This window comes from Lonchura striata, chromosome 12, assembly GCF_050655825.1.
Source record: "Lonchura striata isolate lonStrDom1 chromosome 12, ASM5065582v1, whole genome shotgun sequence".
Lineage (NCBI taxonomy): Eukaryota > Metazoa > Chordata > Aves > Passeriformes > Estrildidae > Lonchura > Lonchura striata.
The window spans coordinates 5910824-5924937 of NC_140714.1; the positions used below are offsets into that span (position 1 = coordinate 5910824).

The window sequence follows — 14114 nt, forward strand, 5'->3', positions numbered from 1 at the left end:
GGTGTTACCTGTTGTATTTTCTCTTTTTGCCTGTAGATCAGGCAGGGACAAGCTCCGACCTGATCTTACTGTGTGGTTAAAAAAAAAAAAAAAGGTAGTAATGTAATCTGTGGGCAAATTGCACTTTAATTCATAATTGTGCTATGAATATAGACTTGGCTTTCAAACACACTCTGAGTTTAAACTGCAGTTTGACTTTTATTTAGATAAATGCCTTTGAGTTCATAGTGAAATGGATATCTGCTGTAGGCTGGTATTGATTTAAAGGTCTCTTGAGTGTTTTAAAAGACAGTAGGGGCTTACAGGACAGCATATTTTAAACTGAGATGCTTGGTTAGGTTTTACACTCCTGTATAGCTTCAGTTCTAGGCTCTGTTAAGAGCCAGCCAGCCTGTGTTGTTGATTTGTAGAGCATTCTTCCACAGCAGGTGTTGACAAAAAATTGAACATTTTGGGCAAGATGCGAGGAGCTGCCTTCAGCTGAAATTATGGGAAATGGTGTGATGTGAGAGACATCAAATTATTCCCTTGTGTAAGGGAACGCTTTGAGGGCTTCCCATAAATGCATTGCAAGAGGGCAGGTGATCAATATCTGCTTTTTAGCTTGAAAGAGGTGTTTATCACTTCCTGCTAATCACACAAAGTTGGTAAGCTTTGCAGTCTTTCAAGTCTTGGTATTTGTAGGGCTGCTGTGAGCCTGGATTTGTCTGTGCATTGCCACAGAGTGCAGTGTGCTGGTGTGAGCACTTCAGGAGATATTTTCCATCACTGCCCTTCTGGCAGCTGCTTTTCCTTTGTGTGTGCCTCAGCTCTTGGGTCATGGAGCACTGGTAGAAGTTCAGGAGGTGCCTCGGTGACTTAGATCCTGTTTACCTGTTTGGGTTGCAGACCTGCTTGCTTTCTGTGGGCACAGTTTTAAAGCAAAGAAAAACCCAAACCATGGAGATTGGCCAGTTTTCTAGTCAGACTGGCTTGGTGGTTTGAATAAGCAGCTCAATGTTTGAGGGTTTATCTAAAATCAGGCCTTGAATCTTTTGGGTTGTGTTCAGAGGTGCAGTAAGAGGGTGTAGCCTCCCTGCAGAGGAGGCACAAGGGGTGAATTTTACCCAGGGTAATATCCGAGAGCAGGGTGTGGAGCAACGTAAAATTAAAGAAGTCCCCCTCACAATTTCCTTACAATTTACTGTGGTTGCTTTTCTGCTACCACCCATCAATTTGCCTCCTCCCTCTTTAGATTACACACTCACAGAAACATGCCAGCACTGCATACAAAATTGTAATTAAACACTTGTTACTTTCTTCATCATTAGTCACTTGGTCTTAATTGATCTGGTTAGTCCCTAGCTTCAGGTTTGACCTGTCCTGTGTGGTGTGCTGAGAGTGCACATCTTGGAGGGAAGACTGCTGTGTGGTGCTACAGCAGAGCATGGCAAAGCTCTTGCTTGTGATTTCTGGAGTTGGCACTTGCATTATTTTGCCTGTTTGCTGTCCCTAGCAATCCTTGCAGTGTGTTCCTTCCTGCAGCATGTTGAGCTCTGGATGTGTTTCCAATCAGAGATGTCCTGTGAGGCAGAGCTGCTCTCCCACCAGGCTGCTTTCAGATAATACAACACAACCCATTTGTTATCCATTGGTGCTAGAATATGATTTAGGTTTAGATTTGGGCTGTTGGATAGTTGGAAAGTGTTGGCTAGGGTTGTTGAGGACCAAAGTGTGTACTGCTATGTGGCTTGAAAGCTGTATTTACTGATTAAAAAAAACCCAAACATTTAGTGATAGACTAATTATATCATCTTGTTACAAAATATAGAATATATTCTATGTTTACACATAGTGTGCATACCTCTGTGTGTGTATTTTGTGTGTAACGCAGTGGTATAAAAAATACCCTGTGTGACTATAGCTATAAAATATTTAGTGGAAGGTTTGTTGATTGTTTCAGTTCAGACTTTAATTTGTCAGGAAACATTCTATTCATCTGTGATTAGTTTTGTGGTTGGAAATAATCAATAGTAGAATAATAAATGTAATTGTGTAATATGAAGACAAATTAAAACCACACTAATCTACTGCAAAAGAGGAAGAAGCTTGGGGAGAGCTAGATAACATTTTTGTCATGGAACTAAACTTACTTGTGTATTCAGCAGAAGAGTGCTGCTCTCCCATTTAAGTTCTCTTTAAAAAAAAAAAAACCAAACCCCAAACCCTCCCAGTGCAATCCAGAATAATTAAGATGACTTTGTTTTGCTGAGCAGGGTGACTGTATTTTGCTGATCCCTTTGTCTTTTATTTTAACAGAAACCTGAGCTACAACAAGTTGGCAGAGATTGATCCTTCTGTCTTTGCAGAGCTGTTGAACCTGCAGGAAGTGTAAGTATTCCTTCAAAGGTTTTAATTGTATTTGGCAGGGCTGCTTGTGGGCTGTGAGGAAATTATATCTCATTTCCTAAGACAGTACCTTCCTTAGCTAAGTTGAATGAGCAGGTCTGACTCGGTGTGGAGTTTTTTCCCAATATTGTATCTGGGCTGCTTTTTTTTGAACTAATCAATGAGCAGAACACAACATCCCAATTAAAACAGCAGAGCTGTTATTGGAAATCATTGGAGTTTGCCTCCCTGGGTGTTGTGCAATGCTTGGAGGCAGCAGTTCAGCACACCTGAACACACACACAGAGCTCCTTGCTGAAAGCATAACCCTGAAGCAAGGCACAGCAGCCTGGATTGTGATACCTGATGCCAACCTAGCCCAAATCTCGCAGGAAACAAAGGTGTAGTGTAACAAAGCATTTAACTGTGCCTCCTCCTCTCTCAGACATTCGTGCTCCTTTTGGAATCAGAACAAATTCTGTTGGACGTCTTGCTAGAAGAGGATAAACCAGCAGAGCTGTCTTCTGCTCTGGTGGGGAAAGAAGGAGCTGGGGGAGGTCTGAGTGGCTGTGCCAGACCCTCCTTGCTGGTAAAACAAACCTATTTCGGTGAACTGCAGGTTTTCCAAGCTCCTGATCTCTGTGAAGGCTCAGCAGTTCCACTCAGAGAGGGGCTGCACTGTCAGCCCTTCACAGGGATTCCCGGAGTTCTGAATTTTGGGGTTTAAAAAACAAAAGTGGCTGAAGTTGCAGGCGGTGGGCTGAGGTAATGAGCTCGTGTTTGCCTGGTGAATCGCTGGCATACTTGAGGTTTGGGCTCTGTTTGAAGAGCTAGTGGTGCCTCATGGGAAACTGAAAAAAAGATTTCCTTTCAGAAACAATACTGTGCTCTGTCAAGTATTTGCTCTTGTCCTCTGTTTTCATTAAGTGTTGGGACTCATGGAGGGACCAGATCCTGTGATTCTTAATTAGGCAAAAAGTGAAATTCTCCCTGACTGATGGTCTGCTGGATTGGACTGTGGAGCTTAAAGTAGCATCTCTCTCCTGGCCTGATGGCCCCTGGCTCCTCTGTTTACATGAATAGTAGGGACTTGCTGGGAATCATGAGTAAGTGAGGAATGTACATCAGAAGTGACTGCAGTGCTCTGAAATCAGCTCTGCATGATCTTTAGAGAGAAAGTGATGTGGGTCAGCAGAACACTGCCTGTAGGATCTGTTTTCTCAACTGCTCTTTTCACTGTGGAAAGCCTTAAATTGCTCAGTGCTTAAAGAAGAGAATTGCAGCCTTGATACCATGAGACGTTAGAATTATCCTAACATGACTGTGGCTTAGCAATAGCTTTTATTCATGGAAGTGCCTGAAGGTGTGTGACTTCAGGGAGCACGGGGTGTGTGGCTTCTGATTCCTCAGGTAGGAATTCCCTTGAGCAAAGTACTGCATGTGTAAGAGCAGGGCATGCTCTAAAAAGGTGTCAGGGTTTCTGGGAGATAAATAATGCAGCCACAATATAATGGGTAGATAAGAGCTGCTTGCTGTGTCAGAAGGACAGGGTTAGGGAATAGGGAGAGAGCAGAAGAGTGAGTAGGAGGGAAAGGGAGCAGTCAGAAATGGGAGACTGGAGGGGAGGCAGAGGTCTGGAGCAGAGCCTGGAAGGCAGGCTCTGGGAAGTGTGAGGGAGAAGCTCTATTAAAAGCCCTATCTACTAATCTTAGTTGCTTTTGAATAACAGCTAAACCACAGACCACTGAAATAAACTTCATTTCACAAGGAGAACCACATCTGTATTGCCAGAGCATCTTCTGTCTGAGGGTTTTTTTAAAGCACTTTACAAACATTCATGAAATAAGCATCATGCTGTGGCATGTCTGGAGAGCAAGTCAGTGTTTCTCTGTGCATGCTGTGCTGGGCAAACCAAGGCACCCTCAGGGAAAGAGATTGCCCCAAATAATAGATGCATTGATAAGACCTGAACCTCCCATGGTGCTTCAAACGTGTTGTCTGAGCATTACACAAGGCTTAAAACTCTGTGTGTGTCTCTCCATGTGAATAATTAGTGTGGTGTATTTTGAAAACATTTTGTTTGCCCTCGATTTAAAGAAAATATCTGCAGACTAAAAGACTTAAACTTCATACCTTATCTTCGATTCTCTGCTTTGCTTTACTGAGAGTGTGATAAAGCCATAGCAGAATTTACCTACACTTTTCCCTGAGTTAAGGCAGTTGTTTGTGTGCTTTGTTTTGGTGGCAGTTATGAGAAGCTTTTAGAAAAGTTTTAAGTCTGTGTAGGATGAAATTTAGTGATGCAAACCCCTGTGATCCCACTTGATCTGAAATAACTGGTGGAGGTTCAGGGTAGGGGCTGAACTGGGACATTATTTTCCTTCAGGACAATCTTCCTTTTTTTTGATCTTTCTTTCATCCCTTTTGGTGGCTTCATCTGATGACAATCCCCTGGTGTCCATCCATCCTCATTCCTTGGTAGGAAGGATGGATGGAGGGTGCTGCTGTGGGGTAGACCCTGTGCTCCTTTCTGGGGTTTCCTCAGGTCATATGGATCATGGAATCCACCAGACTGGTGGTTTCATGGCTCTCAGGCTTTCCAGGCTCATTGGTAGCAAAGAAAGTAGTAACCACGCTAAAATTCCTCTCCAAACAACTCACCTTTTATTTTCTAAAGTGCCTTTCACTGAAAGCTCTGGAGAGCTGTGCTATTTTTGAGCAGGCTCCATTTCAGCTTGACACCAGCCTGGCAACTGACTGTAAATATTTTATACGGGTGGCCCCCCCTCCTCCTCTGCTTCAGCATCCAGAGGGTTTGTGTCGTCAAAGGTGAGGGCTGGGGAAGGAGACTGAACGGTTTTAAAGTTGTTGAGCCCAGCTGTTCTGTTTTGAGGGTATTTTTTTCCCCCTCTCTTTTTTTTTTTTACTTTTCTTTTTCAATTCCTTTACATAGGGAAAAAGGGAAGATGAGTGGGAAATCCCAGGCAAATACAGAGCTTGGCTGCCTCCTCTGTGTCAGCAAATGGTGCCTTTGAGCCAAGAGAGAAAATGAGGTGGGAGAACCACTTCTGACTGACTTCTGACAGGAGGCTGATACATGAACATCACACTTATGTCAGAGGAGGGTTTGACCACTTGTTAGATGCTGGTTGGTGTCAGAGCTGCTTAACCAGAGCTGACACAGGCTCCTTCTCCAGAAGATGCTTAGTTAGATGTTAATGAAAACGTGCTCAAATAAGAATTTTAATGCTCTTTCCAGCTTGCTTTGTACCTTTGGAAGCTCCAGACCATGTTGTAATATGAGCAACAATGAGCTTTTAGTTGCAGAGTGGAGTTCCTTGCTGAATTGCAATGCATCTGGCTTTTTTTCCCTTACATTTTAAGGCATGGGTATAATGTCAGAGGCAGAGGAAAGCTTTTATCCCAGCAGTGCTTGGAACTCCTTGTGAAATCAAATATCTTGCCTCCTCTCAGAGGAGCCAGAAGGGAAGTTCTGGGATAAATGTGCCACTGCCCTCTCCCACCTGCCAAAAATAGGAAAGGAGAAGGGAAAAAAAAAAAAAAATGTAATTTAGGATTGCCCCTACTCATGCAGCCCTTGGCTGTGCAGCTCTGGGATGCTGTGCTTTGCACCCAAATTGTGATCTTGTCAGGATTCCCTGCAGAAGGGGAGCGCTTGGGAGGCCTGCAGGGACCAGAGGCTGTGCCTGGAGCAGCAGTGATGGCAGCAGGGCTTTTTGGGGGTCCTGGGGAGCCTGGCCAGGGCTTGGCTGTGATCTCTGCAGCGAGAGTGGGGGGGTGGGCAAGGAGACTGAGAAATTAGGTAATTTTAAGCAGCCAGACAAGCGACTGTTACAGTAATTAATTGGCTAATTCACCGTACAAACAAGGGCTCTTTAAAGCAAGGAAGAGCCAGACACATGGCAAGGATCTGTTTTCAGTCACAGAAACACTTGAAGCATTAGGTCCTGGCAGGGACATTTCTGTGCTGGTGGCTGCAGGAGCGGGTGGCCTGGGCTGCCTCTGTGCTCCCAGCTGCTGGAGCAGAGCTCCTGTGCCTGGTGACATTTCTGTGCCTGGTGACATTTCTGTGCCCAGCACTGCTGTGCTGTTTTTTTTTTTTGTGGGGAAATCCCTCTGGGATTTCCAGAGCTGGTATGGACTTAGGTTGAGCCCCCAGGCCCTGACCTGGTGTGAGCAGGGGCTGCTGCTTGGGGAAGGGGTGAAATTCCTGTCCTGAGCCAGTGGCACACATGGCCTTCAGGGGCAAAAGTCTCCTGTCTCAGGTTTGGCTCTGGAAACACAGGCTGGTGGGGGCCGTGGCTATTGTAAATGTAGGTGAACCTGGTGGGAAGAAATTATGATGTCTGACTCCGAAAGACTGAATGATTTTTTATTATAACTATACTATAATACATTAATATACTATTGAAAGGAGATACTAAAACTACATACTTACTTTTTCTAACTACCATATCTAACTAACTCCCAACTCGTGCCCCTCTCTCCATAGTCCAGCCCCAGGTGGGTTGGATTGGCCATCAGGCTCAAACAATCCTTACCAGAATCCAACCAAGCAATCACCCCAAGTAAACAATTCTTCAAACACATTCCACATGGGAAAACAAAGAGCAGAAATAGAAATTGTTTTCTCTTTCTTTCCTCTGTACTCTTCTATGAAAAAATCCTGAAAGAGAGAAAAATGTGCCTACCACAGTGGCATGATGCTTTCCAGCCTGGAGTGGGTGGCAGGGGGGGAAAAATCCTTATTCTTGTAGAGAGCAGTGGAACCAGTGGTGGTGGCTCTCATGTATTAAAGAGTAACGTGTGGCCATCAGAGGTGCAGAAAAACTCTTTCAGATGGAAGCTTCTGCCCCAGTGTCAGCCCTCCCCTGCATACCTGTGCACAGCTTGCCTTCAACCCTCAATTTCTGTTTTTTGCAGGAGGCTGGAGCACAACGAGCTGAGTGCCATTCCCTCGCTGGGACCTGCTGCTTCCAGCGTCCGCTCCCTGCACCTGTAAGTCACTGCCACCTCCTCCAGCCCTGGGTCTCTGTGGGGAGGGTGCAGCTGCCTCTGAGAGTTTCATGGTGTCACACTCATTCCTGCTGACTCAAGATTTTGGTTTTTGGCTTGCTAAGAAATTTAAGAATGAATTAACCTTAATTAAGAAACGTCACGTGGAGTAGTGCGATTTGTGTGAGGTTGTGGGTTGTGCTTATGGTCATTGGTAACTTATGTCAGTAAATTCCACAGGTGGAAAAAGCTTTTTTTTCCTCATCTGCCTTTGGGTTTCAAACATTAGGTCATACTTGTGCTATTAAATTTTACATTTTCTTTATTCTTTTTTTTTTCCCTGGCTCTGTTCTGACCATTTTTGCTTTCCTCTTAAAGCCAGAGAGTATTCATATCTTAATCTTTTAGGGAACTCATTGCAGACCTGTTTTTATGATTTCTTTCAACTTCTTTTTAACATTTTCTTTTGAGAGAGCAGTGATTGTAAAGCATGATCTGCAGAAAGTTTGAAGTTCCATCTTTGGTGGTTTAGATGACCACAGAAGCATTAGACACCTGAGAGCTCTTGGGTATTGGCCACCAAGGCTCTTGTGTCAATGATGCTGCTGAAGGGAATAAAATATTAAAATATCAAACTATTTAGTACCTAAAGAGTGTGGAAATGATTTTTGCATGTGTCTGCCTGTAATGTGCACTGAGGAGTTTTGCTGAGGTATGCATGATACCTCCCAGGTTTCTGGGAAGTGTTTATAGCTAACAGGGACTCTAGCAAAGTGCTGGAGCAGTTCAGGTGGTGGCTTCCAGTGCATCTGCAGGCAGGTATCTGTTCTCCATGGATTTGGTGTTTCTTGTGGTGGAAAGTACCCATGACCACACCACCAGCTGATTGGCCTCTCTTGCTCGAAAGGCTCTGACTTACTCTGAGGCAGTCTTTATCTGTTGGTTACTGTGCTGCCACGTTTGTGCTGTGCACCAGGGTTTGAAAAAGACCTCCAGAAATCTGATTTATGGATGGAAAGCTTGCATAGAATTTGCCATCCAGGGATATAGTCTTAGGCCCCCCAGACTGGCTTCTCTTTCTCATGTAGTCTATAAATGCTCTGAGTTCCACAAGCCCCTGTTGTTATTTTTGCTATTAATTTAGCTGTTGGCAAAGAACCAAATTGCTGGAGCTTTGGGTTTTTTATTCCTGAAATGAAATAAGCAGTTTGGAAAGGAGGAATAATGACTTGTGGAAGGCAGTAGATTTACAGCTCCTCTGAAATTTCAGAGTGGTGCAGAAGGAAGGAGAAGCTACAAAGCCAAATGATAAAAGGATGGGATTCTGAACAAATCTGCTTAGTATCACTTTCCAGAAATCTGAATTGCTCTCCTCAGCTGCTACACATAAATAACTCTGATAGCAGCGTTTGTAATGCTGCTGCCATACTTCTGCAAGAAGGGTCTCTTTGTTTAGCTTGTATTAGAGAATGCCACTTCTTTTCCCCCTTGCATTGCCTTTTAATTTTTATCAGAGCTAAAAATAACCTGAATGATGTTTTAAAGTACCTGCTGCAATCAATGTTGCTGACTCACATTGGAATGATTTGCTGAGGAAGTGATGTTTTCTCCATCTTTGGGAGTCTTTATTTAATCAATTGGTTGGTTTCCTAAAAGATGGGCCTTTAGTTCAACCCTAGGTTAATGGGCTTGATAGGCAAATTGGTGGGTAAAGTTGTTGAGCCTTGTGTGATGTAAGGAATCAGATTATATGGTCATACTGGTTTCTTCTGGCCTTCCAATCTGTGGAGTAATAACTGGGGAGGCTGCCAAACCAAACCCAGGGTGAAGACTCATAATGAAGACTTGTGTACTGAGAAACTGGTTTGTGTTTAAGTGTATAGTGTTACAGTGTATTCTTAATGCTAAAGAAAAATAAATACATTTCCTTTTTTTTTCAGTGTTTAGAAATGTGTGAAGTGTGTTTACCTCACAAACCTCTGAAGTAGGTTTTGTATATTGCATGTGGTTAAGTATTTCCAAAGGACTGTTAATGTATTATAAAAGCTAGGGTTGTATATTTGTCACTCAAAACATCCCTTCTAAATGAGTTATTTCGTCTCCTACTCTTCCTAAACAGGAGAGCACACTTTTTCTCCTTTTGGGGCTAGGAGAAACAATACTGCCAAAGTCAAATTTCCCATAAAGTTTGGTGGTTGTGTGGGTTTTTTTTGGGGTTTTGCCTTTTTTTCTTTTTTTTTTCTTTTTTTTTTCTTTTTTTTTTTTTCTTTTTTTTTTAATGAGCTTTGCTTTACATTCCTGCTTTTGAGGTTTTCCTTACCTGTCTCCATCACCCAAAACTTGCCTGACCCCCACATGTGTGAGGACCAAAGGCCAGTTAAGTATATATGTGAGAATCTGTTGAAGAGAGAATTCTCAAAGCTTTCTGCAAGCCTTTGGATGTCCCAGGCTGCAGATGGATGCAGACATAACATATGTATCAAAAATGCTTTGTCCTGACATACTGCCATGAAGTTTGGTTCAGTTTAGTTATTCCTCGAAGAATCAGTTTGTTTGCCTTGCATGCTGAAAATATTGCCAAAGTCGTTCATTTCAGCAAGAGCAAACATAAGGGACTTGATAAGGCTTTTAATAGAACAGAAGGGAAAAATAATCTATGTACGGGTTACCAAATAAAGACAGACATTAAATGCAAACATCTGTTAGTGCAAACAAAAGCCAGGAAATTCAGCTGGGAGGGGGAGAGACCAAATCTGGATTCAGTCCGAAATTACATCGGAATAGCTGAGAGGAGAACCTTGCCTGAAATTCCCACAGCATTTGTAATTTAGTTACAGTTCCTAGACTTGGACATTTGGGAGTTGATGGCAGGATGTTTTCACTGACATGCCCTTGGCTGAGGATTTCCCATCCCAGTGCAGCTACAGTGTGTTAACTCTGAAGGCTCTCAAGCAGACCATGTTACCTGATCTGGTGGGGAAAGGGATGATGGAAGAAACCATTTATTTGCAGAACTTAATCTGTTTATATCCAACTTCCTCACTAACTTGCATGAAAGAACTCTTACGCTTGCCAGGTTAAAGGAGCTGCAATCAGCCCTGCACTGGTCTGTTATTATGGGTTTCCTACAAACCCCAGAGCAGGCACAAGCTCAACCCTGACTCTGGGGCCTGTCTTCATCACCTGCATGTGAGTAACTGCATCCTGGAGGGGTTTTGGGGTGTTTGGACAGGATGATGGAGGTGGATCCTCATCCTCTGCCCTGGCTCTGAGCCTGATTCAGTCAGCATCCTCTGCCACAGCCTGTTGGGCAGCTGTAGGGCTCGGTGGAGAGTGCTAACCAGACCTCAGAAGCAAGTGTGGTAAACAGACCATACTCTGCCACATCCTTAGCTGGCTGGGAATTAAGGAAGTTAAGAGATTAAACACTTAAAAATAACTTTCATTTCTTTCACTGTAAGTCTTTTAAGCCTCCAGCCCTTTAGGAACAAAGGGGACAGTGACCCACAGCAGTCAGCTGTGTGTTAGCAACAGGCAGAGCTGTTTGAGATGCTTTGGCCCCATCATCTTGCTCTGAATAAGCACAGATAACAAGGAATTCAGAACAGGGATTTTTAGAGCAAAAGAGTGTGAAATAGGATTAGCTGATTCACAAGAAGATGCAGTGACACTGCAGTGTATTTACTGGGGAAAGTGAAATCAATAGGACTACTCTGCTGCCAAACTGAGCAGAAAAGTCTCTTGAAGAAAATCAATCTTCTTTACAGACTCGTTAATGTAAAGATCAATTCACATTAAACTGTAATTAAACAGAGAGCTAGTAGGAGAAGGGTAAGTGATCTGCTGTGCCCCAGGCAAAATATATAATGTAAAATTTGAAAACTAAATATGTGGAGAATTGAAAATTGGGAGTGGCAGGGAACATGCTAGGATTGCTTGGAAAAGGGCTGATGAGCTCAGGTGCTGCTTGGGAGAGCATGATCCTCATGGAAAGGAGGATACTCAATGCTATTCCAGCTGGATGTCAGGTAAGACAGGTCAAAGATTTCAGCCAGTCTCTTCCATTTGACTTGCATGGTTTCTTGTAGAGCTTTTCCTCTTAAATGCTGGGGATTTCATTATAATTCTAGTTAAATTAGCCAAATTGTTAAGATTGTGACCCTTATTTCTTGTCTAACTTTGATTTTTTTCTTTGATGCGCATTAGACCTTTGTACTGGATTAAAGCTGACTGGTCTTGAAGTCCATAACATGGCAGAATCAGGATTGCACTATTGAGCTGTTGCATCATTCTTTCATGGTGAAAGCTTGTGAAAGCAGCTGTTGCTGTTTGCACAGTTTCACTTGTGTTGTTAGATGGGTTTTTTGCAGAATCTCTTTTTGAAAACCCACGTGGTCCATTAGATTCTTTGAGCTGCTGTTTTACTTTCACCCAAGACAAAGGTGAAACAATGCAAGCAGCCTGTCCTCTGCTGCTCGGAGTGGGATCTCACAAATACACCTTCCTTTCTGCGAGATTTCCTGGGAGCTGGGGTGGTGGGCTTGAGATCTGTGACTTCACTTCATCTTTACTTTCCGAGTTAAGATGTTGCAGACTCTGTTGAGCACCAGAACTGCAGCTCAGTCCATGGCAGCCTCTCGGGGTGACCCTGCTGAGGGAAGAGCTCAGAGCTGCTGCGTCTGTGCTGTTCGTGGAGCGCAGCTCAAGCCTGAGCTGGTCTCTACACGAGGTGTGAGCTCACTTCGTGTTCCTGGCTAGGCCAGAGTAAAAACCTCTGTGTAGGCGGTGTTGAGAGCTGGGAAGTTTGGCTTGCAGGAGGAATGAGGCTTGAGCTAACAGACAGTGCAGACGTAGCCTTGGAGGCCATTTGTGGCCTGGGATCCTGCTGTGCTAATTGCTGTACAAACAGAACAACTGCCTTGACCCCCAAGAGGTTTAATCTGCAAGTCATCTTTGCTGGAGTTAAAAAGGGATGATCTAACAATTAGAAATAAGGAGACTGCTCTGTTAATTCCATCTGGGTCGCAGCAAGAGGTTTTGTGCTCACAAGCACAACGCGCAGATGAGTCAGAGGCAGCCGTGCGCGGGGTCTGCCTGGAGCCAGGGCTCTGCCTGTGTGCAGGACGTGCCTTGGGCAGCTTGGGGAACCACGCTGCCTTCCACTCTTCCTCAGTATTGGCCCCAAGAAAACTTTCTCTGGGAGCTGAGCTCAAGTGTTGCAGATACATAAGTGGGAGCAGATTCAGCCCCAGCCCCTGCCTGCATCACCTACGAGGTGTGAAGTCTGCAAGGACCAGTTCTCTCCAGTGTTTGCTTAGGCAATTCCCCTTGGAGATGGACAGACTTGCTTTCTGAGAGTTTAGTCCACACTACAGGCTGTACTAATGAGTTTCTGGGTTTGAATATGTAAAATACTAATAGGGAAAGGGAAAAGAGAAAGAATGCTGACAGGCTGGTCAGTGTGCAGCTGTGTACAGGCATAAGATATTCTGAAACTCACCTCTTAAGTTTGTTTTGCTCAGAGTTCATAGTAAGGCTCTGGTGTGTAAAGTCTGCAAGTTTTTGAGGTCAAAGACTGCAGGAGGCTTTCCCAGTGGAGGAAACTCTCATTAATCATGCACTCCCAAGCACCAGAAGAGATGCTGTATTAGTTCTCTTTTGGGCTGTTGGAACTGTTCTAGTCATTTGCATGTCCTCTTTGAGCTTTTAGATATAACATGAGTGCATAGAAATGGCAAAGGATCTGAGGCTATTCCAGGGAAATGAGTAATAATTTCTTTTAGTAAAGCACACAGTTATCAGACTCAACAAAAGAGCATCAGAAAATAATCTGGGCACATAGAGTGGAGTGTAAAAATTGGCCAGAGGATAAAGATAGTGAAAGTCAGTGGCGGCTCATGAAATACCACTTACCCCTGGAGGCTGCTCTATTATGTATTTAATAACAAGCATTTTGTGTAGCTGTGGCAGCTTCTTCTGTGAGTAGAGAATTGCTTTGGGCTAGGCCAGATCTGTCCTGGCATCTGTGTGGGGCTTTGCAGGCCATGCTGGGCTAGTGTTTGTCTGGAGGGAGGAGAGGACACCAGTGGTCTTGTGGGACAGAGCACAAGGTTAGGAGTTGGAATAGTGGAAGAGGATCTTTTTGTGCATGACCCACATATTCATTCTACCCCAAAATAAATTCCCCCTTGGGTGGATATGCTTCCTCCCTCTGCCTCAGGGCAGATGGAACTCCTGGATGTAAAGCATCTCCAAAGGCAGGTGCATATTTTATGTACAATACACAAAGTGGCTTCCAAGTTCTGTCCCTCTGCAGATCAAGCCTAGATCAGTTGTTAGTGTCATTTGCAACCATGATCTTTTGTTAAGGTCAGTATGAGAAATAGCTTCATATTTGAGCCTTAGAATAGCCCAAAATTGCTACTATTAATATCTGTGGTGGATGTGACTGTCTCATTTAATGGCATATGGCAAATAAAGCACACATCTACAAAAGCAATTCCTTTGTTAGTCTTCACAGACCAAGCAGGTTTCAAATATAAATAACCTGCTGAGTTGAAAGGTTTTTTAGCATATTGGAATTTCCTGCCTAAAAACTGCTGGCAGTGGCAATTAAGTTTGCTCAGAGGTGAGTAAAAGTGAAGTTGAAGCTACAGTAAAAGCAGGTTGAATTATTTTGGGGTAAAATAGTGTAGGGTCAAGAAACTGTTTACTTGAATGTGATCCTTTTA

General features: G+C 43.7%; 1 protein-coding gene across 1 annotated transcript in view; it reads left to right on the forward strand.

The window, feature by feature from the left end:
• Positions 1–14114, forward strand: part of LRIG1 (leucine rich repeats and immunoglobulin like domains 1) — an 88076-nt gene that overhangs the window by 33439 nt on the left and 40523 nt on the right. Inside the window, exons 2-3 of the mRNA XM_021551253.4 lie at positions 2299–2370; positions 7312–7386. Coding sequence (XP_021406928.4) covers positions 2299–2370; positions 7312–7386 — 147 coding nt within the window. The remainder of the gene's footprint in view (positions 1–2298; positions 2371–7311; positions 7387–14114) is intronic.